The 27,278-nt window shown below is 37.8% G+C and overlaps 1 protein-coding gene across 2 annotated transcripts in view; it reads left to right on the forward strand.

Moving 5' to 3' along the window:
• Positions 1-27,278, forward strand: part of MAP3K20 (mitogen-activated protein kinase kinase kinase 20) — an 84,501-nt gene that overhangs the window by 21,592 nt on the left and 35,631 nt on the right. For both annotated transcript variants that reach the window (XM_065751165.1, XM_065751166.1), the window contains 8 exons: positions 6,310-6,397; positions 10,589-10,690; positions 11,402-11,467; positions 12,433-12,461; positions 12,569-12,706; positions 18,591-18,677; positions 22,256-22,330; positions 26,654-26,760. In XM_065751165.1, the coding sequence (XP_065607237.1) occupies positions 6,310-6,397; positions 10,589-10,690; positions 11,402-11,467; positions 12,433-12,461; positions 12,569-12,706; positions 18,591-18,677; positions 22,256-22,330; positions 26,654-26,760 (692 nt within the window). The remainder of the gene's footprint in view (positions 1-6,309; positions 6,398-10,588; positions 10,691-11,401; positions 11,468-12,432; positions 12,462-12,568; positions 12,707-18,590; positions 18,678-22,255; positions 22,331-26,653; positions 26,761-27,278) is intronic.

The raw sequence follows: 27,278 nt of genomic DNA on the forward strand, positions 1-27,278 counted from the left end.
CTTCTGTTGATAACATTGCGGGTGTTATCACTCTGGAAACATAATTTCACCCTCTTTTTCTGTGATTTACAAAAGAATATCCTGATTTCACTGAAAATATGACTATTCTAAGAACAAATGCTGATAGAGTTTAAATTTCTTGTTAATGAGATGTAGGGAGTAGCTTTTGAGTGGGATAAGTGAGCCTACAAATGAACATGAAAAAAACTCCAGTCTCACACAACTGTAATACACAACAATTGCTTTAAGTAATGTGAGTGCTTTTTGAAATAAGGGATAACACATTTGTGCTGTGAGAGTGCCCACACTCATCAAAACATGTGATAACTCTTATTGCGCTTAGAAGATCTCACTGAGGATTCTTTGGCTCTGCCACATTGATGTAATTTTCCTCTTGCCTTCTTGTTATCAGTAACAATTTAATAAATCGAGTAAAAATTCTTGTAGGGGATTATCAATCTGTTTCGCTTATTAAGAACGTTCTTCTTGAGGAGTCCCAAAGTACAAAACTTTCTTATTTTTTTTCTTAGAAAACTGCATGAGAAAGCAGACTGAACAGTAGACAAATTCCTAGATTTTTAGTTTGTGTCTACTTGGATTTTCTATTTAGTGCTCAAAAATGTAGTAATTGCATAATAGCCCTACTGTATGATTCTTTTTGAGAATTTTGTATTTCTGAAATTCTTTAGGTATTCCTTTATTTATTGCTAATTTTGATTTGAACATTTGTTACCAATAGTAGATAGTTGTCAAGACTGTGGCATGATAATTATCCAAAAGAGCTAAGTTACAGAAACTGTTTATGTATCACGCTCATTATGAGTTGTATTGAGTTTCACTTTTTAGAAAGAACAGAATGAGGTAATAAAAATTGTTATCTGGCTCCTGATGGAAGTATTTCTGTGGGATTGTATAATGTATAAGTTAAAGCATGTAAAACATAAGTATCTTGCAGAAAAGTATTCATTTTTTGGCTGGATGATTTGTCAGCATTGCATAAAAGAAATTGTAACTAAGAATCGTAATCGATTCTAAGATGCATATTTTATTTTGTGTTTTCCAGCTGAGCTGTAGCTTTAGATGCTAATTGTCTTAGTATTGTGGCTGTAAAATAGTTTTGGGCTCCTTTACCTTGAGAAATGAGTGTCAAATGATCACTCCTTCTCCATCATTGCAATAACTTTTGAGCTGATTACTCTCATTGTCAACTGTTTTTATCAAAGGACTGTTCAATGCTTTGTTCTCACCTTGATTATGAAAACAAAAGCTTTCACAGAGGAAAGAGGTCCCCTTCTGCCTGAGAGGTAAACGGTCTTGTAAGGGACAGCAGCACATACTTTATACATCAGTCATTTCACAGAAACGTGTTCCTGATGTGCTGGGTAGTTGCAACTCTAATGTACACTGAATGAATGTATTTTTCATCAGAGATCTGTAAATAAAGGTTTAGGATTAATTTGTGTTAACATCCTATTTTTTTTTAAATTTGTTTATCAGTAAATAGAATGATTTTATTGAAGCATCAACTCTTTCAGATGTTCTTTTATTAGCTACTCTCACATCTTTAAAGTCTAAGTTGCAAATCTCCCAAGAACACAACAGAGGTCAAAGCCTTTAAACTGGTAAAGACTTGGGAAAATTTTTCAGAGCTGCCTTAAGAGTGTCTAAATACCTTCTTAATAAATGTGACAAACATTTATTTGGAAAAGTAAATAACCAAACTATTGCTCAATGTAATAATAAATATTAGAAGGCACTTAAGGATTGTTGTATTAATCAGATTCCTTGAGTGGCTAACCATTTCTAACCCTGTAATTTTGCACAGAACGATGGTGCCTCTTGCTGTGCAATTAACTTATTTATTAGCAGCAGAGATGGTTGGCTGCTGGCTGCCCTGATGGTCTCGCATTTATTTTTCATGTTAATCCTAAACCACAATGTTTGAACTAGGGTGGAAGGCAGGCGATACTTAGTCCTCACCAGTCAGCCACTCCATAGGTACCCAGAAGAAGCACTGATTAAGTTGCTGTGGGACCAGTTTATCCAGACTTGAACAAAGAAAGTTCTTTGATGCTGTGAAAACATTGTTGACAGATGTTCTTTTGCAGATGAATCTGTGCTGGTGAAATGGGTTCCTAGCCCAAGCTCTCAATCAATTGTCTTGACTAAATGTGAGAGTTTAACAGCTTTCTAGCCTAATGTCAAGGCAGAGCAGAGTAACTCCAGCAGAGCAAGAAGTTTGGTCTTTGCTAACTTCAGCTGAATTGGGACCAGGAGCTCTGATGAGAGCAGCTGGTGCAAGGAGCTGCAGGCGACAACACAGCTGTATGCAGAGTGCCTTGGTCTGCATCCTCTCACACGTGGCTGCAATTAAAGATCTGACGATAAGGCCTTTTCCGGAGTAGTGCCAAATCAGCATCGGATGGCCATTGCCTGCACCTGCAGTCAGCGTGACCTTGGAGATGCTGTCAGAGCTGTGCTGTCCTGTCTGCAGTTTCTGCAGTTCTTGTCAGCATTGTAGTTTTACCTGCTGAAGGCACTGAAGTTGCAAGTATTCGTGTGGCTATTTGTACTGGAAAGGTGAGAGCAGTACTAGCAGGTCTTGAGACAGCTGTAGTGGCATGTCAGCCATAGATGAGGTAATTGACACTTTCACATACTTCAATAAGCAGAGATTTAACAGGCATAAAAATAAATTATCCCTTAAGCACTGCAGTGCTTAATCCAGACTGTGGTTCATAGGACACAATTAGTTTGTACGCTGAGAGTTCATCTTAGTTCCTACTTATACTGTAGGTTTTTATGAATAACTGGGTGGGTTTGATTTACTGCAGTGCTACACGAGCCAGTAGGTTAGTATTCATTTAGAACGTTCTTAGTGTCATTTCCTCTGACCTTGACTTTCTTGATAGAGGTTGAATTTTATAAATAGTGGATTAGGTTTGTTTAGACCCTTGAACCCCTCTGCCTTCAAGAAGTGACATCAGGTTGGTCATAAAGGAAGTCAGTCAGCAGCACTAAGGAGGGGCATATAATTTCACCTGTACTCATGGTGTAAATACAAGGCAGGTGGTTTTAACGTGGTTTATTGATCAGTACCAGACTGTAACTAACTTTATCGTGAGACTGAGAACAATATTCAGTTATGTTGCAGACAGTTTGTATGCTTGGAAGAAGTCTGAGAAGTTTGTATTGGCATGCTTGGGCCCTGCTTTTCCTGCAACTTAATCTCCCATAGTTTTATTTCAATCCAAAGTTTAAAGAAATCAGATTCTTTCACACCAAGAAGTAATATAATGAAGTAACTAAAATCTTGTTACTTGTCATCAGGGTGGGTTTAGAAAGGGAACTGTTGCTCACCTAGGTTGTATTAAGATAGGTAACAGCTTTGCCAATGGAAATGGGTGTGTGATACCTAAGCCAGTGAGGGCTGCATTTGTTAAAGTCCTCCAGATTGATGAATTCATGGCAGGATTTTCTTCGAGGCATTTAGAATTTAAGTATGAGTCTGATGCTTAAAGGTTATTCTAAATATTCTTCTAAGTGCCTTTGAAATACCAGTCTTTAACCAGTACTTTGTAATTTGCTATGTGAAGGTTACAGTCTTTCATTGAAATATGGTGCCTTCTTCTCAAAAAGTACAAAAGCTTCAAAGATGTGAATTGACTTGCATCTGGTTCTCACTGCAAGGAGAAAGCGTCCTTAAATTGCCTAATATATTTCACAGCTGATCTACAGCAACTGAAAAGAACAGAACATGAAAGGAATAGTCTAGAATGATTAAAAGTGTTTAGCAAGGATTTATTTTAAAAGTAATGGTCCTTAGAAAGAGTTGGCAATTTTTCTTCCTCCGATTCTTAATTTGAGTTATCTGTGTGGAATTAGCAGGTGCTTTTCTTCATACTTAAATGGAAACTTGTTTTGGCATCTGTTAAATCCCAGTTTAGAATATGAACACCATTTTTAAAATGATTATAATAGCCACAATCGACACAGCATTTCTTCAAACTCCTAGAATGTGTCCCTAGTGTGCAGTATGCCGCAAATAAAACAATTTTAGGAAATAGTTATTTCTGAATCTTCAAGTAATAAGAGCAGTGCAGCCCCTCCTGCTGCCCTATGGCTCCAGTGAGGCCTTTGGAGGCCCAGCAGGCTGTCGCCAGGCAACACATGGCCATGGGGTCTGGCACCTCCTTGCATGTACTCAACATGCGGTGATGTGATCCTGCTCCAAAAGATTTGTCTTGTGCTGCTTCTAAATGAATAATGCTGCGGGATCGTTAAATGTGGGGCCAGTCATTTAATTTTCTAAAAGCTTGTTTTGGTACTCATGTGAATATCAGCAGGTGATGCGCACAGTGTATTCATGGATTTTATGTACTACACAAGAAGGTAGTTTTAATCTGTTCTTGCTAACCAACATATTCAAGAAAAGACATTATAAATAGCTTGTCCATGGATGCTCGTGGCCTGGTGTGCCTAGATATCTAGTGGGAATGCTGCTAGGAATTAGAGAGCATTCCCCAATTTAGTATTTTCTGAATGAGTAGGCTGTCCTCTCCATTCCAGAGGATGCTACCAAAGAGATTGGAGGGCGCAGCTGGTAAAATAGGCATTGCCACTGCTGCAGAGATCAGCTGCTCAGAAAGTTTGGTAGCTTGGAGGCAGAGCTTCTGTAGCCAGAGCCCTGGCTGACCCTACAGCTCCCTGTTCGTGTCCTGTCATTGCCTGTGGGAGTGTTCATCTGCAGGCGAGGATTATCATGTTTGCTTAGGCAGCTGCCTGTTCTGTTCTTCTGTGGCCATGTGGATGAATTGTGTCCCGTGGCCTACTGTATGATTTGCTGAAAACAGCATGTGTTTTGAAAATGACTTTTCTGATACTGTGAGAAATCTCTTGCCTCATATTATCACCATTTCACTTGCTTTAGCAGGTGGGGCAGCCAGAAGAGCTAGTGCAACCCAAGTTCAAAGCTTTAGTTTGAGATTTAATTGAGTATGCATAAATGTTCATTAGCTGAAGGTATGAATTCAAACCTGTTGCAGTTACTCAGAAAAGGCTTTAAACAGTGTTAAACAACTAAAAATACTTGAACCCTCTGAAGCTTTTATCTGTAGTCATTTACTTACCGTGTATTGCTGTGCCAGCTGTAAAGCTTAGGTAAAAAATAATGTTTCTTTTTGCAGTGTCTTTATATTTATTACAGTAGCACTAGGTAGTGCAACATAAGTTTACTGCTTCAAGGCTGTTAGTCCTGCGCAAATCTACACAAAGTGAACGTCACAAAGTAGCATAATTGGCAGCTTTCTGAGCAGATTTGAGGAGGCTCACCTGCAGATAAACAGCAACATTCTTACAGCCAGTCTAGGAGTCTGAGAAGGGCTCTGGCAGAAGGGATACTTCCTGAGTTCAGAATAACTAACAGTAACTTTTTTCTTCTAAAATGCACGTGGCTGAGTAAGAGGTTGGCGTCATCTCAAATTGTTAGCAAGTAATATTCCAATCTATCTGTATTTGCATAATACATATATTTATTTAAAAATGTGTTTCCAAAACCTTTTGAGTGTTTATTTTAATATACTGTGAAGGCAAAACCGTTGTGAGATCTCAAAGGAAATATCTGTTCTTTTCCCTCAAAAAGTCAGATGGACTATGTGTTTCAATTGCTGTGGATACGTTTTCCATCTCCGTCAGTCTTTGTCAAACCTAAAAACATTCTTCAAGTGGAATTCAACGGTTCTGTATATTTATCCAGAATTTCTAAACATCTTCAGCCTGCTCTCAAAAGCAGTTTCAATTGCACTGGTGGCTATTTGACAATCTCAAGCATGCTTGCTGTGCATATTTGATTGGACCTGCAATGCATGTGTAGCAAGCTCCATGTCTCCAGTAAACAAAAGATTGAGCTGTATGGTGCACAGTATGCTCTTAGCTGTCTGAAGCTCTGGGTTCACTGATCCCACAGTGCTCTGTGCACAAACACAATTTTTGGGTTAAACTTCTACATCCCTGACAAAAATCTCAGATCTTTCTTTGAACAGCATTTTCTGGGGCCTTCAGTTTTTTCTAGAGACCTAGATTCTACGCCTTGATCGTGAAGGAAAAGTACAGTCTTTTTTTCCAAACATGCTAAGCATTCATCTACCAAACTCATTCATGAGGTTTCAAAGTACCACCCATCTGTGGATAGTTTTTACTAGACATGTGTATGTATGTGCATGTGTATATATGTTTAGTATTTGTGTATATCCTCTGGAATCTATAGTAAATGCACCATTCTTAATTGTCTGCCTATTTTGTTTTCAACAGGCAGAAATACTCAGTGTGCTCAGTCACAAAAACATCATTCAGTTCTATGGAGCTGTCATTGAACCTCCAAATTATGGCATAGTTACAGGTAAGGATTTTTATTTGGTTTTCATTATGATTCTGTAATGCTCTGTTGTTTTAAGTACGCCCAATTTCAGTATTTTACTGGCCTTGAAAGAGTCAACAACATTTGGCGCTATGGTTCTATTTATTGGATGGCATCAGAAGTAGAGTTGATGCTGTTGCTAGAAAAATGCACCCTCTACCAAAGGTTAAAAAGTGGGTATAGTTGTGATCTGGCACCTGCTGGGCGTATATGAAGATATCCAGAACCAAGTCTTCATGTGTTTAGGTATCTCCGAACTGTAGGCAATATCTTCTGCATGTCAGCCTTTGCAAATGCTGCCCTAGCCAGTGTTTCATTTTAGTGTAAAGTGTCTCCAGGGGCTTCTGCTGGAGAGGATCCACCCCAGATCGTGTGGTGGAAAAAACACAGCTTCTAATCAGCCATAGAAATCCTTCTGAAGGTGCACAAAACCTGTGGAAACTCACTTCTATCCATCTCTTAGAACTTCTGTTAACACCATAGATGGCAGTGTAATCCTGCAGTAGCACTTCCGAGATGCATGACTGCTTTACTGCCTATTGGAGGGTGCAGTGTGAAACCAGTACTACCAATACTCCAGAGATGCATGAAGGATGATCATAGTGTATACTGCGCAGAGTATGGACTGCTGATATCAGACAGGAAATTAAATACCTTCTTTATGCAATAAAAATAATAATAAATCAAGTGATAAAATTTATAATGCCAAGTAATAAGTGCAAACTAGAGAGCGGACTAAAAATGTGTGATCACCAGATCATCCAGAATGATGTCTGGATCAGAAAGTCCTCAGTTTGCTCACACCAAAGGTCAGTGTTTGGAGAAGGTCATTCAACATGCTTTCTGATCACTGGACAGAGAACAGCTGAAGTAGTTCAGTATGTTATTGGGAATGGGGACTCTTAACCATCTGTGAGAAGGAGACTATTCTGTGGTCCTACTTCTTTGTTAGTGGAGGAGTTCTGAATCTATTTTGGCTAAAGAAAAAATAAATAAATAAATGGCATTGGCTTTTCTCTGCGACTTCTAGGGAGATTGGAGTTTCTGGATTCCTTGGGCTGGAAGGCAAGCAAGGCTTGATTTCCCCAGCTGTTTTCAAATGAGAGAACGGCTACTTTGAAAAGTGCTAATTGTGCTTGACATATCTTTTAGAAATGTTTTTACTCTGTGATCTTCTGGGTAGTTCTCAGTGCTGCAATCTTAATCCTATGTTTAGTCACCATGTCTTGACAGGGAAAAACCCAAACAAGAAAAAAATCCCAAGAACTTAACGATTCTTCAGAATGATGGAGATGAAGGCATTCAGACAAGCATTGGCATGTACTGAGTATTGGCTGTACATAACATCTTATATGGGATTGTCAGATTGTTCTCTGAGAATGCTCTGTACAAATGAGAAAAGCTACACCTGCAGTTAAAACATGCCTCCTCTATGGGGGATATATGTAGGTCACTCCAAAAGTAATTCCTCCTTTTTATTTCCATGGAAACTTCTACAACAGATGGAAAGAACAGAATAGCTTCTACAACAGATGGAAAGAACAGAATAGCAAATAATTGATGGAGTAAATTCTCACATACAAAACACTATTTTTCAGTACAGTCACCGTTGCTAGCTATGCATTTTTGCCTGCTATGAACAAGAGCCTGCGTGCCATGCTCATAAAATCTGTGTCTGGAACATGGCTTCTCTGTCACCACTGTTGAAAGGTACCACCCACCACCTCACTGTGCTCACATCCACCATTTGTTCTCCGTAAAAGTTCAGCATGTGTCTATGAATGTCAGTGGGTGCCATTTTTTTCCATATACAGAAATTCGTTAACGCACTTTTGCTCTCACATTAAAGGCCATTTTGTCAGACTGCCCCTCTGCTGCCATCTACCACGTGGCAACACAGTATAATGGAATGCTGTCGGGAAAGTACAGCCCCTAACACAAACATCTGCCTCTGACATTGAGGGCCAACATAGTTGAAGCATTTTTGGAGCAGCTTTTGTATCAGTGCTACAAATGATTGTTGAGCCCATTGAGCTGCTAATGTGAGTCACATCACTGTAGATGTTGCAGACTGCCAACAGCAGTCTCAGGGTGTAGCTTTCAGCTGTAGGTTTTGATCACTGCTGCCTTCTCCCAAAAGAGTTTTGGAGCTTGCGTGTCCTGTTTGTGCAGATGCGTATGGTGTATCCCTGTCGGTCACAGGGTGAGTCCATTGCTGTGTTCATAGCATTTCTTTCTAAAGCAAATACCTCTGTTCTATCACTGGAAAAAATTATCCCGACAATGTAATTTCCAAATCCATAACCTCCTAGTAAAATCCTGTCGCACAATATATAGGTAGGAGAGGTACTAGAAAATCAAGCTATGTTGCTTGAAGATTGCTTGCCTCTGTTCGTGCAGAACAGCAAAGGGCTTAGAGATCTCAGTTATCCCTGACTCTGGCGGATCAAATTATGCATTGTAAAGGCATGCAAAGCATGCAGCCAGACTATTCCTGAAGAATCCATTTATAAGACACATGATGACATCATGGGTAAAAAAAGCTGATGTTTTAATTGAGGAAATGTGCAGGTCAGCAGCTTAGTCTTCTTTCGTGACATCAGAAGCAACATGCCTGTCTCCTGCAGAGCCTCCTTGCAGCAGGAGGTCCTGCAGCAATGAACCAAAACTAACTTGCAACTAGAGCATTTACTTTCAAGGGACTTCCTATTTATTCCCTCTTTCTTTTCATTTAGCAATAGAATCTTTTCATATGATGTACCATATTCTAAGCTGCAGATTGTGCCTTGAGCCACAAAGTAATCTCCTAGTGGTTTTGATTTCACTGATTAAAAGCAGTATTTACTTTTTATGTATTTAGCCTACGATGTATCATTCTTTGATTGATATTATTATGAATGACATTTTGGATATATTTATGTAGTCTAAAAGGAGAATTATTTTGTTACTGCTTTGAAATGATAGAAATGAAGCATTTTGATTGAAAACCAGCTGGTTTGCCTCATGACCTGCTGCTCATGGAAATTTGCCCCACTTTGCTTCAGTGTTAGACTTTTAGTTCCTACCTTCTTTCCTGTTTTATTTGTTTGTTTGTTTTTTGATGAGTAAGTGGTTTGATCTTCTCTGCTCCTGCATGGAGTGATAGAAAAATGAATTTCACTGTCTACTTGTAAACCTTTTCTTCTTAACAGAATACCATACATTTGATGCTTGATTTCACTATATAAAATATAAAATAATTGTCTTTTGTTATGGGACATAATTTAAATGCAGAGTAGTACTTACCACTGGGATCTGTCCTCTTTCTTTAGGAGCAGTAGTAAGGATCTAGTACCACTAGTCTCGTCTCTTAACTGCCCTTGTGATTGGGAGAGGCAGCTTCACTGTTTATCTATGGAAGAATTTCAAGTTATATGAAAGTAGTGCTGTGGGGGTTTCAGTTGTTTCCAGTTTCCCAATTGAACATGTCTAGCTGTAATGAGCTTGGTATTCCAGCTCATACCTCTGTGAGCTCTGGAAGTCAGACCGGGTTCTGTCTGTCCCACTTGCAAACACTGACGGGCAGAAAAAACCTTTTCTTCTGCCTGCAGGATCCTGCTGTGGGTTTGTGTAGGTGGAAAAAGTTAAGAAAAATGACTGTTGGTGCTGAGCAAGAGCATAAGAAAACATCTGGCTGCATTTGCTGTGCTGACTTGTCCTGGCCTGAGAGAATGTAAAGCAGTGAAGACGTGCTTCCATTTGCATGCAGGCTGTAAAGTCACAAGTAGACAGAAGTGTTCAGTGACATGTTACCATTTTTACAGAGTTCTCCCTCTGTACAGAAATGACCCTCATAAATCTTAAAAAAGAAAATCGCCAGAACCTTTTACTCTGGAATTGGAACTACCTTGCCTCAGCTCTCTTTATACCAGAGCTTTCTAATGCCTTTTCATTTTAAAGCCTGTCGTTATAGGTGATTTCACGTTTCTTTTCCCTTAGCAGTAGGTTATATCTGTGTTGGGACAGTCAGAACAGACTATCACTCTCCTATTATGTTACTGATAGTGTTAGTTGCTGAACCAAAATGCTTTGTCATTAAGCTGCTTTCTGGAACTGGCAGAGCTTCTATCAAGGCATACAATTTTGCTGTAGTGTTTTTAAATGTCATGTGCATTTATTTTATTTTTTTAACAGAGTATGCTTCTGCTGGCTCACTGTTTGATTACATTAATAGTAACAAAAGTGAAGAGATGGATATGGATCATATCATGACCTGGGCAACTGACATAGCTAAAGGTAAGCAAGACCAGACCAGAGATGTCTTTTATGTTACACAGCAAAGTGTACAAGTGGAGATACTTCCCCTATGAAGTCAGGAAAGATTTTTCTAAACTTCTTTATTCAAATTGACAAAAAAACAAAAAACAAACAAAAAAAACCCCAACAATATGTTTCTTTGTTATTCTGAACCCAAAATAATTTCTGGAGTGAAAATGCCTTCTATGAGCTAGTTTTATACTTCTCGTTTGCTCCTAAGACCCAAGAGGATAATTTTGATGTACTGTAACTATAAGGCATAATTATCCTTACATTTTATTTGAATTGGTATATTTAAGGAAGCTGTTCTTGGCAAACATGCTGGCATTCTTTGTAGAATAATGCAGAGCCTTTGCGCTCTCTCTGTGACCACACAGGACTTAGTGTAAACTAATGAACAGTACATTCATATCTTAGCTTCCCTGTGTAGAAAATACATTAGAGAAAGTAATTAAATATGAAGTTAAAAAGCATTAACATACCCATATAGGTGTTCTGAGCTTAGCTTAGTTCTTTTTACTCAAAGTAGGTTATGAGGACTTTTGCTTCTCCTGCAGCTGATCTGCATGGCCTGCATATATGTGTGCCAGGCTGTAATGTGGACAAGAAATGGGAACTAAAAAACAAGACTGCCAGTAAGTGGTGGCCACCCTCAGCCTGCCTAACTAGACTGTTCCTTGTTTTGTGTAGGCATGCACTATTTACACATGGAAGCTCCAGTCAAAGTAATCCACAGAGATCTGAAGTCCAGGAATGGTAAAGTAGCAATAAAAACAATACAATGCTATGCATTTACTTTCAGTTGTTATTGCAGCAATCAAGACTGTACCTGAGCTTTTTGAATGTGCAGAACTAACAACCCGGCTGTCATCAAGCTGCACTGGCCTTTGCTGAGGCACAGAAAAGCCTGTTCTCTTGTCACTTCTCCTGTACATCCTGACACTGTTGTCTCTGTTACTGTCCTGGCATCATTTAGAGCACAGTGTAGGGCTCTTTTCAAGTTGTCTTGGTTTTTCTATTTGAAAATGTTGAGTACTGGCATTCAGTGGACATAATAGACTGGATGAGACCTGTTATTTCTTGTCTGAAAATCTTGTTTCTATTGTCACCTACTTTTTAGTAATGAATACTCAGTGTGGAGCTGCACAGTTTAGACTGTACCTGGCAGTTGACAGCCTTTCATGAAACTTGCTAAATACTGATCAGAAATGAAGCATGAACTAGTAGTGGGACAGGAAGAATTCAGCTATTAATAATGCATGCAGAGAAAGATAACGGTCAGAAAAAAACTCATTTGTATTGTATGTTTTTCTTTATTATTATTATTATTTAATTTTCTATCCCTGTTTTTCTTTTTTCTCTTTTATTTTCTTTTTTTTTTTTTTTAATTAAATCTTCTGGAGAGGTCGTTGTTAGGCCTGACTTCTGCCTTGGGGATAATGGAGCTTATGTACATTTTACTTACAGTTGTCTTTCTCGCTTTGAACTCAGTAAGACCTGAAAAGTTTTGAAGTTGTTCAGAGGCTTGCAGGGATTCAGCAAGTGTTCTCTAAAGATGCTCAAAGAAACCAGGACATTCATGCATATTTGTGCATCCTGTGCTGACTGGATCATTTTTCTTGAACTTGTTTTGCTGTGGAAATGTATTGTGTTTTGCTGTGAAAATGTATTGCATTTGTTTTTAATAGCATTCCTGTAACCTGTTGTTTTTTCATTTGTAGTTGTTATAGCTGCTGATGGCGTGTTAAAGGTATGAACACTTTAATTATGTTAATTATGTGAGAGATGGTGCTGCGTGACTTGATGTTTTGATGACTAGTAAATGAGATTCATGTTCTATCTGTTTATTTTTGCCAGATCTGTGATTTTGGTGCCTCAAGGTTCCACTCACATACAACACACATGTCATTAGTGGGTACTTTTCCATGGATGGCCCCAGAAGTTATCCAAAGTCTCCCAGTGTCTGAGACATGTGATACATACTCATATGGAGTGGTGAGTGCCTTTTCTTTCTCTATGCACAATAGCAGAACTCCAGAGTGACAGAAGTGATAGAATGCAATAACAACAGTTCTAAATAAGGACAACAAAAAAAGTTACACTTTTTCAGGACTGACCCATAATTCATAATTACATGTTTGAAAATGATAGGAAGAGCATCATCTTGCATGTTTGATAGGATACATATCTGATTAGATTAGCAGTACGCCAGTGTGGGAAATGCAAGCTTTACTGCAAGTATTTAGCATATGTCAGAAGGCTTGCAGGAGCTACTGAACAATTTGCATCATTAATCTCTGCTAAGGTTTTAGTGAAACAAGAGGGAAGAGTTGTAATAAGTATGTACCAGGACTTTCCATAAAACAGGCTGTCACTGAGTTTGGATGAAAAAGGATGCTAATTTTCCATGCCTACGTGTTTAAAAGACTCTGCTATCATGATCAGATTGCTGAGAGAAATCTAAAAATACAGCATGGGTCTGCTTATTATGAGAAAGGGAATTAATCAGTTACAGTGCATCAGAATGTCAGGTTTGCAGGTGCAATTGTGAATTATTTCATTCTGTCCGCGGTCAAACTATAACTTGTTTTTACTCTGCAATGTGAAATAGAATAGAAATAATTCTTCTGGTCAGAGCAGTTCTGATCCAGGCACCAAAGTCTTTCTATTACAACAGTAATAAATACTTCAGGGGAAAAGGGAGAGCAAGCAGGGTCCTACTCTGCATGTGGATCCGTGTACATAGCCTTTTGACTTTGGATTCTGCAGTGAGGAGTGTTTCAGTACCTGTAAATTATTGCCTCTTTCTCTTTGAGGAATTGATGGAGAGGTAAGGAATGCCCTGTGGTTGGTTTTAAGCTAGCCACTGTGACCATGCATAGTTAAACTGGTGGTCCCACTAGAAGGTTACATAAACTTTTTGTCAAACAGTTGTTTATAGTGTAAAAAAATAAAAAGATGATGTGAGATATCTTAGCAATGAAAGGTTGAAACTCTGTAAGGGGAGAGAAGAAGCCTGTATTGGCAGATTTAAAGTCTGCTTGCTTAACAGAATTAGGTCACAAACAGTAATAGAACATAAGCTAACAAATGTAAATGTTAATGTAAACTGTTACTGGAAGCTACCACGTATTATCCGTTGAAGGATAACATTCCAATTTCCAAATAAAGAAAAAATGTTAGAGGAGAAGTTTAAAAAGTGGTCTCGTAGTTCTAAACTACTCTAATACTCATTTTGGTACAAATTGACTTCAAGTCATATTCTAGAATTCGCAGAAAGTAAGCAATTATTTAATATTTTATCACTTCAGATATTACCAGAGGCATAGAAACAGTATGTTGTACTGAGTTTATCTTTCCTCTTTCAAAAAATAAACCTCCTTTGACAGTTCTGTGCTTAGAGGCAAAACTCAACTACCCTCAGTATGAAAACAACTCAGTGTTAGAATATTTGAGTGCGGTTACAGGTGTATAGCGGTACTTCAGTATGCCTAATAATATCTGACCCACATTTTTTAATACATTGTTTTTGAGCTAATGTGCTCTACTGTGGATAAAAGCTTATGAATTCTTAAGCTCTTAGCAATTAGTTCATCTTTGAATAACTCCATTGCTACATCTTGGAACACTGTTGTTTTCAGAGGAGATACAAGGGGAGAAATGAAGAGTGGCTGCAGCCCAGATTCTCACTTGATAAAGTTACTGATGTTTTTGGGCTGTCAGAAAGGAGAAAATTGTTTATAAATAACTTTGAAAGCTGACATCTCCCTATTCTAAGTGTTGGATTACCAGAGGATTTGTTAGGAGACTGAAAACAAGGACAAGAATACTCAAAAGGGGTATTTTTTTGTCTCAGCAAGTGATTTTCATCTGTAAAAACGTTTAAAGAATAGCCTTTGGAAGTTTAACAGTTGCCAGCAACTTTTGTGTTGGAGAGACAAATCTGCATTTGTTCAGTTAAAGTCTTGTTAACAAAGAACAGAATCATTTCAAATGTAAACCAATAAGATACTAAGAATAGATATTCTGTTCACAGTACTTGTTACCATCCCCATAAGTTTCTTTCTTTTTAATCCTAACTTTTCTGTCTACAACTGAGTCTGTGATTTTAAGTGTTCTGCTTAAGCTTTGTGAGTGCTTTTTCCGTGAAGTGCCAGTCTTTCTGTCAGCATATAGGTCCAAGTCACCCTCTCCTGAAATGAGCTTCTCTCATTGCAAACAGTTACGTACATGTTTGAAGTTAATGTTCATATTAGTTTGTACTGCTCTTCGTGGGTGGATGAACAGTTCCATTTATCCTCTTTGAGATAAATAGTGATTTATAACACAGCTAACACTAAATATTCCAAATTTATTATGATAGATAGACAGATCTTGAACCTTTTCAGCCATACTCTGATTCTCTTTTCTAATCCATTTCAAAATGCATGCTCTAAACTACAGACACCAAGTGCTACAAATGATCAACCCACAAATCAATTCAAATCAGTAACAGTCTAATTTAATTGTGTGCATAGCTCAGAAATAAACCTTCACTTCTCTTCCACATATGAAGGTGGATGTGGAATTACAATGTTATGTTGAAAACTGTTCTGAAATCATGAAGATAAGTGCTCAGAATTTGTTATCCTGGAAGAAGGGTTTGTACTGGACTACAATGTATTTGTGTATCTAAGTGTATTTAATCATAGAAGGCTATGTTGCTGAATATTTTTAAATGCAAGAACAAAAAATTAAAAGCATTAATTGACTATTGGTACATTGAGACTGGAGTTTGAGTTAGCAGCTGTTGTGTTCCTAGCAATAGTTTATACACTGCTTTAGCTATGAGGACATAGGTTATTTATAGAGGGAATGTTGGCCAGCTCCAGGGGCTATCCCTTACTCTTTTTGAAAAGAATTATGAGATCTTCAACTTCCACTTGGATCAATCCAGAGGAGACTGACCTAATTTTCAAGGGCAATACCTCTAAAAGAACAGTACTTTCTGCTTATGCCATACTTTTGATAACTGTGGCTCCTAAGACTCATCCTTGTGTGCTTTCCAATGAAGAGAAAGCGTTTTATAATTTTCAGATGGAATCTTTTTTTTTTTTTTTTCTTGTTTGTTAGATTGTTCTTTCTTCTTCAAATTACTCATTTGGATGTTTCCAGTCCTTTATGGCTTTTGAACTGGGGCTGACTAGGGGCTGGGTAGGACTGTATTTTTTCCTTTTTTTGTTAAATTATTTCTTTAAATTATTGTCACATAGTTGATAGGATGAGAACTGAAATGCACAGCTGAGCTGACAGAACTGAAGAAATATCAATCTTATTCTCAGCTTCATGTATGGAATGAACATTCGTATCTTTGTGTCGCACTCTGTTTCTCTGCATGCAAAGAAGAGCCTAACATCTTCAGAGGCCACGGCTTACAAACCATTGCATTAAATGATCTTGCTTTGTTTTCCATCTTCGTCTCTTGTGTGGCTATTTCACTGTGAACACCTGCTGTCTGTCATCATAGGGATGTTATGTGAGCAGGAAAGCTGGTGATCCTTACCATCAAAGATGGGAGGGGAAGTGAATCATGTCACTGTCTCTATTAAATTATATCAGAAATGGAAGATAGATTAATTTCCATATAAGGTGAGCTGAGAATTTTGTTCTAAAAATGATCAGAGTGTATCTTGGGGAAAAAAATTAAATAAAAATGCCAAGATTGGGGTAAGTCAGGTTCAGGTGCACTTTTTGCTGCTGTATGACCCTAGGGACAGGAAGGTAGCATTTGCTGTTTTTGTAAGACTGATAATGCACTCATTCACCCTAGATGATGTTTCAGAGTAGGAAGTTCATGAGCTGGGTTGAAGGTTCTCTAAAGCTGGATACTTGCATGTTACCATCGGAAGGAAAATCTTGTTACACAAGTAGCCTGGATATGAAATGTACATTGTTGTAAGAACATTGCTTTAAACTTGCATAAATAAATGCAAGGATTTGTTTTGTTTTTTAATCTTCTATTTTCTTATACTTCTAGTGAAAAAGAAGGCATTAAGAAAAAATTCTTGTATCTTGTCAGATTGCTGTTCTCCCGAACTATGTATAATCTTGAAGTGTCTTAAACAATCACTGTTGGTTTAGGACAGCAGTGATCTGTACAGGCAGTGGAAATAAACACTAAAGGTGTCATGATGCAGGAATTCAGTACAAAGTGTTCCACACAGACTTGCGTGCATGAATGAAACTAGACAATGCAGTCTTCTGAAAGAAAAATCGCAGAACAGTGGAGTTTTCCAGCTCAACGTTCTTGGAGATGTTTAATGTGTACTTCATTATGTTTTTTTCTTGAGAGATGTATTTAGATATTTCTCTGTCTGATGTGCAAACTTGGATTTCTTTGTTGTTTCCTGTAAGAACCATTCAGATGAGGTGGTTCTGCAAGGCTGCTCAGACTGTGTGTTTGCTTTGGTCCAAGTGTTTTTGTACTCTGGTTTTTGGACTGAAGTACATCAGGCTGCTAAATTATTTCATTCTCTCAAAGTTAAGTTTACTTCTTTACCAATAGATAATAATCAGAATTAGAAATCAAAGTGGTTTTATTTTTCTTCTTCTGAAGAGAATGAATTGAGGAGAACAGGAGAATTGAATTCCCCTATGAATAGCCTTCCTCATATTTTTCTTGTATATGGAAAACTGTTCTTTTACTTATTTTTCCAAGATACATTTACCTTTACAATCAATTTTCTGAGTCAAGCAGAATTATTCTCATAGGTCCATTGATGGAGTACCCTGTTCACTTGATGAAAGACCCAAATTGCTTCAGTACATTTTTTTTTCTGCTTGAGCAGCATCTGCCAATATTCTTGCATTTTTCTTCTGATTACCTTCATAGCTGGCCAGAATCCATTCAAAACCATATAGCTGCAATGTGCCTGGGTACTAACCCAGACGGTGAGGATAAAGACACTTGTGTAAAGATCTTAATATGTTTGGTCACATGCTAAATTATTGATGTCTTTTGTGCTTGGTATACGAATGGAAGAAAAAGTTTCTATGTAGACACTGGTAACGAGAGATATATATATATGAAGGTTCTAGTAAAAATAGAAGCCAATGCTAATGATGGTACAAAGTGCTTGTTAATTTAATTGAATGCCAATATGCCTCTTTGAGGCAGAAAACAAGTTGGATTCAATGACATGCATCATTTTCATGGTGCCAAACTCTTTTCTACAAAAAGCCTAAGATTCTTATGCTAAAAAATTAGAACATCTTCCTGTATGTAAGGATGATGCGCCTATATGACATAGGGGGAAACAGCATAATTGTTGATATGGTATATATTGTTTGGCTTAACACAATCACGTACTTGGAGGTAGACAATTACGGTTTTGCTTGAAAAATTATATTTACTATTTTTGTAGGCATATGACATGAGTAAAATACCTTATGGATCACATTCTGACTACAGAAAAGCACTAGTCACAATCACATAGAAATATTTTTAAAAGCAAGATGACTGCAAGGCGAAGATGTGTCTTGCTGGGGCTCAGAAGGATAGGAGGAGTCCACTGTCTTCCCAAGTCTCAACTGGCAAATATGAACTTCATAGTATACAAAGGAAGTAAAAAACCATTTTTTTTTTTTGCTCCCACAAAATTGCAGGCATTAGACCCCACACAACCCAGTTTTTCATCAGGGTTTTACTGTAGAGGAAAAAGCAGAAACATTCAAATTAATTTAGTGAGAGGATCTTGCACACAAACACTGGTCCAAGTTCCTGAAAATGGAAACTGGTTGCCTGATAATTGGGTACAGAATAGTGCTGTATCAAGGTTTAATAATGTATTTAAAATACAAAGTGCAGAAATAAAAATTCTTTTCTTTCTCTCTGTTCCAGGTTCTCTGGGAGATGCTAACAAGGGAGGTCCCCTTTAAAGGCTTGGAAGGATTACAAGTAGCTTGGCTTGTAGTGGAAAAAAACGAGGTAAGACTACGTTTCTACATTCAGGTACATAGATCAGAAAACAGTATTGGGGTTTTGCAAAAGACTTTTTCATCTTCTTCAAATTGAAAGTAAGTTCACGCGTATGGAAAGATTAGCAGTAGGAGCTAACACAAAGGGTCAAAGTGATGTTATTCCTCATGAATGGACCCTTTACATCTAATTGTTGCAGCTTCACGTCGTGATGCTGTAGATCAAAAATTGTACAAGTACTGTACTAGTTTCTCAGTCTCAATTGTAAAACCTAGGGGTTTGTTCTTAGTGATGAAAGAAGCCATTGCGTCCAAGGTAGGGGAACAGTTTAACTCCATCTCCTGCGTTTAGGACATCTTTTTACTGGCCGGGAGTTGATATATCTGTAAGAGACCTTCAGCTACTTCAACTTAACTCTCCCAGCAGGAGTCACTATAGTACAAGAAACTGCCGCTTAGATGAAAATTTCAAAAATAAAAGAAGAAAAAATAGTTTTAAAAAAAGAGAGAAATTACAGTTTTGCCACCTACGTTCAACACTACATTGAAGATGAGCTCCTCACTGGTATCGGCAAGGCTGCGGCATAGCTGCAAGCCTCCTCATGCAGAGTCTTTCCATTTCAAAAGCACTTCAGTGGTGTAAACACCGTTTGTACAGTGTCCCCAGCCTCGCTTTTCTTCTTCTCACAAATTGAGGCTTTCAGTTAGTTGGACATGTGAGCGTATATCTGAACACATAGTCCCTTGATATCAAAGAGAGTAACTACATTTAAAAAACATTTAAAGTTGTGACTGTACCACACACAGACAAGCATGAAAATCCTCCACAAAGATGAAACCTCCTCTATCTAGACACAGCGGAAGCTTGGGAAACATTACAATGGCGAGGCAGTGACTGTGCAATACAGAATTCTATTATTCTACATAAACTGTTTCTCAAAATGCTTCAGAGTTAAATAGTGGAGTTAGGTTTCCTCCTCTTAGTTTAATATTTTCTGTTGTTGGCTTTTTTTGTTTCCATCGCTTTTCTTTTTTTTTTTTTTTTTTTTCTCACTTCTGTTTGAGAAATGGATTAATTCCAGGGAGTGACACTGTGATATAGTGATTAGCTGGAAGTGGTACATTACCAGTCTGAAGATTATGACCATGGTGTTCTACAATGTTTATCAGAGCATGAGGCGCAATGGGACTCTTTCTCCTAGTTTAGGAAAAGCCTTATATATCAGTTTGAAAAAGGTGGATCCAATGAACAGCACTACATTCCATTATGTACAATTTTATGTAAGTGGTACAGAGCAGCACTCATAACATTGTAAGGAGATTGTCCTACACTAAAAGATGATAGAAATACACCGCACATTTATCTACAGTTTTCCAGAGGAAGAAGCTGTGTAAAATACAACATGAACCAAAAGTGGATATGACAACTGTTATAGTTGTGGCTGGAGTGTTGAGATTTTCAGAGCCAGCTATTTATCTGCCAGGTACCACTAGCCTGTTGCTGCCATCTTCTTTGTAATGGTGCCAGGAAACTTTGAGAACATTAACACTTGCTTATATAGATTTATTTTCTCTGACCATGACTTAGGGACCATGCACAGTGTATGCCTGCTAAGAGTTGGCATGCATTACTTTTTTTGGTGAGAATTTTTTTTTCCCATAGTTTCTGTGTCCCAGGACAAGTATGAGGATCAGGTTCTGCTCTCAGTTCCACCTGTTGGCATTAATAGACTTGCATGGTTCCACTTCACAACAGAATTAAGTCATTGTTGAGCTAGGCCTTCATTCTTTTCACTGTAAGTCTCTTGTTAAAAACAGTGTGGGACTGAGGCCAAAGCATAAATGCTTAGGTTGAAATGTCCCACTTTGCAAAGTTAGAGCCTAAGAAACAAAATGAATTTTAAGGATTCTGTATGGGCCCTTTTCAAGACTCTGCATAATTTCACAGTGTGATTTTTATTTTGGTACAATTTTTATATAAATATTTAATTTTTATTCAGAAGATAAAACACATGAATTCATATTATACAAGGCATAATCCCATACAAAATTACTAATGAGAAATGTCTTTTTTATTACAATCTGATAGTTTTGGAACTTGCTACCTCTATATTCCGTGACAGATAATGTTCTGCACAAGTGAGACACTTGTAAATGAGTACTACAACTTATTTTCTACCTCCTGGAACTGTGAGGGTTACAGACAAATGCTGCAGAAAGATGAGGCAGTGTATTTTTAGGGTAATGACTCAACCAAAGATCAACCACCAGTACAGTTTGTTTATGCATTGTACAAATTTCTGTGTATTTCTTGCATAGAAAGCTTTGCACCTTAAGGTATTTACATTATCAAAATAATCAGATTTCTGCAGTGCCCTGACTGTGTATGTCATGTTTCCAGTTTTTGTGGTATTCAAGTGCTTGTACAGCAGAATTTATTAACTCTTTGGCTTGTAAGGCTTTGCAAGTCACATTAGAATAACATAAAGATACAGAATTTGACAGAACTTGCTTTGATTTACTTCTGAAATTCTAAGAGTAGGATTGATCAAAGAGTCTTCCTGGCAGGTTGGACTGAACAGGTTCAAGTTCTTGCCTGCTTTAGGACAGGGAACCCTTTTTCTAGCTTGGCTTCCTCATATTTGGACTCATTTGCACTGCAGAACTGCTTTTTGGTTTTTGTTTTTTTTTAAGCTTAGCATGAAACATCTGAAGTAAGTTAGTTCCATTAGTGAGAGCAAAGGGATTGTCTTGTATGTGTAATGTTGTTAGGATACACATATAAGCAACTGGAGAGGCTTGTGTATTCGTGTGTGTATTTGACAGTGCTTTTAGGCTTTGCAATCTGGAGGTAGTGTCTTCAAGCTACGTGTTGTTTAAGACTCACTGAAAGAATACTTTTCATGGCTTAAAACTCTCAGCAAAAGAAACCAAGCCAGCTTCAAAGTAATTCTCTAGTAGTCAGTGGTCCTGGCTGTAACCAGCAACTAACTCTTTGTCTTGCGTCATCAGAAAATATTTATATGAGTTCACTGTGCTCTGAGAGTGCTCTCTGAGATCTGCATGTCCTCGTTAATCGTTCTGACCACAGGCTTATGAAACGTGTGTTGTGTCATGCAGAGCTTCACTGAACTCTTTTTAACTCAATGTACTCTGTATTTCAGCCATTTGGTATATCAAAATTGACTACAGTGTTGTAGATCTGTATGCAAGAAAGGAATTAAACCAGACTGTACATTATGCTTATCTCAATAAGCATCTTAAAATACTATGTAGTGCAGTAGTTATTTCTACAAATTATGGTACCTTAGTATGAAAGTCCCTTTGCCTCATTTTTACTTCGTTGTCTCCTACTTTTCTTGAGCAACTCCATTGGTTTATTTGTTCCTTTCTTTCTTTATCAATCTATTAATTAATAGTACATCTTACTAGAGTTAGTCTCTTTTATGTCAATCATCAGTTTTTATATTATGTTTAAATGAAAAAGAGTGTGTCTCACTTCTTTTAATTGCTCTGCTTATAGGAAATCTATTATTAGCACCTTAAAGGGAAATGTTTCTAATAATTGGTACGTTCTATTTCCATTAGAGATTAACCATTCCAAGCAGTTGTCCCAGAAGTTTTGCAGAACTGATGCATCAATGTTGGGAAGCTGATTCAAAGGTAATTTAATTTGTGTTATATTTTATATCCTCCACCTCTTATTTCTCTGTGTATGTTAAACTCTCTTTGGAGAACAAGTCTGACCTAACAAAAATATTAGCTTCACAAAAATATTACCTGGAGATGTCATTAAGAAAAAAAAAAAATATATATATATATATATATGTATTTATACTTAAATGTGTTTCTGTCCTTTTAATCGAGAGTTATTCTAAATTGCCTCTCTACTGAAGACATTGTAAATAGAGTGAGATGGCAAGAATACTGCCATTTTTGATCAAGTGAAAAATCATTTTCTTTCTTTTTTTATTTCTGTAGTTAATCTTTCTTGAATGTTTGTGAGTAATACGCTTGAAATAACTCTTTCAAGGGACAGTTTTGATTCCTTTCTTGCGCTGGAAATGTATAAAGAATAAATTAATTCACAGAATTTGGGTAGGAATGGCAGAAACACATTCTAGACTAACATTTTAAAATGTCATAGTCTTTTCCCTTAGGACTTTGAATTACGAATTTTATACCAATTATACTGTAATAGTAATAGAGGTACTGTAGTATACTGCTTAACTTTCCCTGATAAGAATAAATTAAAAGAGAAATGAAAGAATATATTTGTTCAGTAAACACTTTTGTAGATCCTGGCAATTACCTTCCTTAAATTGACCGTGTTACCATCCTGTTGTATGTAAAACTGGCTGAAAAGAACCTGCAGGCATACCATACCAGTTTTGCAAATATCAGGAGCTGTTTTGTTTTGCCTATGAAGGTAGTTAGGAAAGGCCAGTTAAGGATAGGATGTTTTGCACTTTTTCTCAAGTCAAGGCATCAGAAAGACTCTTAATTACTTCGGACTCAGAAGAAAGCAAACTATTAAACTCAGAAGAAAGTAAACTACTACTTCAGAGACTCCAAGATTAATTCCAAAATGAGTTACAGCACTTAGGTGGTCTAAATGTGGAACACGTTATCGCTTTCACAGGAGAGCAGTATGAGAAAGGAGATTTCTCTTCTTGCTGGTGTTTTATTTTATTTTGTTCTACTTTTGAAGCAAGGAATTGCTTTCTACAGAACGGATCTGGAAGCTTGAGATCGTCAGTGATATGGTTTCTAAATGAATGCCCATGTAAATGCTACTCCCTTAATAATAGTCCTCTTTCCCCTCTCCTTAGAGGCAAAGGGAGAAAAATGCTTTCAGTCTTTGTAATGGGGCTGCTTAAGTTCTAGGTCAGTAATTATTGAAGAGTCCTTCCCAGTCTTAACTGCATGATATGTCTTATTAATAACTACTCAACAAGCATCACTACTAAAGGCCATGGAAGAATTTTTGGGGCTTTTAGAGTGTGCATTGCTGTATGTGCTAGACCAGCTTGCTCTTTAGATTGTTCTAGCCAGATATATGAGAGTCTGGAAGTCTGTTGCTGTATTTGCAGAAAAGGGAGGGATATGCACACTGGAAACAGGAAACTGAGTATTTAACCTGGATTTGAACTGTGTTTCTGGGGTTGTTGTTCCCAGATGCATCACTGATATGTGTAAAGAGCAAATACAAGGTTGGCTGAGAGTTTGCTCTTTAGTACTTTTTTTCATTCAGCTTCTCTTTTGTTAAACAATTATAAATGCATTGTTCACATGACTGAAATGGAGTAATCTCTGGTCACATTTTGGGCATGTGACTGACATACTCGATCACGTGTTGGGAAAGGATCAGTACTTACAGCTATCAGAATGCCTTGATAAAAGGCTGTGAGGCCTGCTTGAGCCAAAAGATGGAGCACATTCCTCTAAAATGCCACACTCTGCAGCCTTCCCTTTGGCCAGGAGTACCTTAAGAAAATCGGTGGTAGATGTATGAACAAGTTACTGGAGGTCAAGTGAGGGTGAGCCCAGGGGTGTCAGCTGCTCAAATCAATTGCTCATATGCATAATTTCAGCTCACAGAAAGCCTGAGGTATCTTTATGTGACTTAGCCCTGAGAAAAGAGGGATGTGCTTTACTGTGGGGCTGAGGAGTACACTTGGAGAGCTGCTGCAAAGCAGCTGAGGTGTCAGACACTGCACACACTGTAACATCCTCATGGGAATGAACACAGTTATTAACTGTGTTTTGAATTTCTAAAAGATTTGTTTGTACTTGGAGGAAAATGTCCATAGTGCACTGCTTCATGTGATGTATATTTGGAGTCTTCATGCAGTTTAAGCTGTGCGAGAGAAATAGTCCCTAGTGGGTTCAAAGTATTCTACTAAAGTGCTGATTATTAATTACTTTAAATCAATATTTATTAAATTATAATTTCTGTGGTAACTGAGTATCTTAAATAACTACCACCAAATGTTAAAATCCCTATGAAATAAGCAACTTTTGCTTGGGTACTAGAAAATTGTTCAAAGGCTGCTCAGAACTAATGCTTTCATTTACTGGGGACACCTGCTTTGGAAACACAGATTGCATATTTCTAATTTCCTCTCTTCCTTCAGTTTATCCCCACGTTAACATCAGAGATGATTACAAATTACTGAATGTTTTGATGGGACTCAGAAATTTGGGAACAGAGAAGCAGCAATAAAAGAAAGGCATATGGATTAAATATGCTGGTTTTAGGCAGATGTGTTTTGTAAGAAATACTGAGTGGAAGGAAATAGTGAAAGCATTAGCCTGAACTATTTCTGGAGAAGTATATATATTTTAAAGATTTTTTGCATGATGTATCACAGATACGAAGGGAAACAATTTTCTAAGGTGACTCATGCCTTGATATTTTGAGTCTCTTACAAGGAGCCACTTAAGGTGCTTTGCTTCCTAGGAAGAAGCAAGGAGCTGTCTACTGAAAATAAGACTCTTTTCTTATTTTTTTATTTTTTTAATTAAAAAAAAAAAGAAAAGATTCTCATCTTGAGTTCCCAAGTTCAGCAATCACCTGCCGGTTTTACCCAAGTTATCAGTCTACACCTAGAGTGCGTGTTTTAAATCTAAAGTCATCATTGCCTTTGGGGGAAAAAAACAAAAATGCATACCAGTGTAGGCCTGTGTCTTCCTGTTAGCTGTACCTCCAGAAAAAGCTATTACCTGTATGTCTGTCATCTGTAAAGCTGGCAAGATAGCTGACAGCTGTTCACAGAAATTGCACAGACAGAGAAGCTTTGTCAGTATTGTGTGACTGTACAGTTGTTCCAGCTGCAGCAGCTCCTTTTCAGCCTGTAAGATTTGCTGCATTCCAGCTTGGTCTTTCTCTGTGTAGGACCAACAGTGTGTGTTGTTTGCTACTCCCAAATCGGTCCATCAGTGGTTCAGCCTCCCTTGCTAAAAGCCCTGTTCTCTGCCATTGGTATTCTCCGCTCCAATTATTCTAGGTGGTGGGCAGGAGGCCAGGCTGTTCAGGCACGAGTGGTTGGGGCAGGTGCCACAAAAAAATCCGTATAGCTCACCCCACTGTCCATTTGCCTAAATTCATGGAAATGGACCAAAAAGCAACAGACAAAGCCTCCAGTCACAGCCGAATAGCACAGCATTACAATATAGGAGAGCTTGTCTTTTTTTTTGTTATTCATTTGATGCTTTTTCATGCTGTTTGACATTTAAAATAAAGAAATTGTCTTCTTTTATAATGTGGAAATCACTTGGATCTTCCTGGGAAAGACACCTCAGCATTGTTCCTAATTGTTTTTGTGCTCCCAAATTAAAATGCACGTTTTAATTGCGGCATCTGTAATTTTAGAAGAAATGGTATAATTAGAGGCAAGATACAGAGAGAATGCTCTTCATCCCCTTATTATATATCTACATTTTGTTTCAACCTTTTGTCTCAACTTTGTCTGGAGTCTGTCAAACAGACTAACAGAGTCAGTGTTCTTTCAAGAAACACATTTTACTGTGGCTTTTTCAGTTGTTCTCCCATTTTATAGCTACGTTTTGGGACTACAGTGAAAGCAGAAAATTCAGAGAAGCTGTGACTGCTTTCCATGAGTGGCGAGTGTGGTTGTGCTGTCAGCACAGTGGGTGCTTGGTGCAGAGCTGGGGGAAGAAAGTTCAGGGCAGGTCTGTTCCTGTGAGGTCTGCTGGCAAAAGCAGGGGCAGCATCACTTAGCCCAGATCTCTGCTTCTGCCCTGGCTACCCATTCAAAACAAACAAACGAAAACAATCCACTTAAGACTTTACACTCCTGGTGTAGATGCTCTGTCAAAAAGTAGTATCCCAATTTCAGTTGCTTGTAGTCCATCTCTTTCAGCTGAATAAATTGTGTGAATGACATTGTGTAGCAATAGTCATATATGAATGCAAATGCTGATTTTTATTTTTGAAGGGTTTTTTTTTTTATTTTTTTCCAGAAAAGGCCATCTTTCAAGCAGATAATTTCAATTCTGGAATCCATGTCAAATGACAGCAACCTTCCAGACCAGTGCAACTCATTCCTGCATAACAAGGCAGAGTGGAGGTAAGTTTCCTGCCTCGCAGGATGAAATGACATGGTTTTCTTTTTAATGGTGCAAGTCCATACTGTTTTCAGATGGACATCAGACATTGATGAGGTACTGGCAGAAAAATTTCTATTTTTAGAACACGATTTACCTTGTTGATTTTCAAGAATGCCCAGAATGTTGTGAAACTTGTATTAGGAGCCAATACACTTAGCTGTACACTGTTTATTATTACATTGGTTTAGGTATCACGTTATTTATGGTTTTGTGACTCACATCTTAAAACCAGCAATGTGTTTTCAGTGAATGGTGAGGGCCAAACAACTCAGGTGTATGTACTGTTTGGTGCAGTTTTGACAGGAAGCGTAAGCATATATAAGCAGCGTATGTTTATTTTAGAAAAAAAAGAAGGAATAATTTTTCAAATCAAGCCTTTGTTTGTCTTCACTTGTGTTTTGTCATATTTGTGCATTCTTTCCCTTGCACTGACTTTGTACCTCTGCATCCAAGCCAGCCCTGCTTTTGCAATTGCAGG

Source organism: Cyrtonyx montezumae, unplaced genomic scaffold (genome assembly GCF_038088225.1).
Source record: "Cyrtonyx montezumae isolate F1298 unplaced genomic scaffold, pur_monq_1.0 scaffold_7, whole genome shotgun sequence".
NCBI lineage: Eukaryota > Metazoa > Chordata > Aves > Galliformes > Odontophoridae > Cyrtonyx > Cyrtonyx montezumae.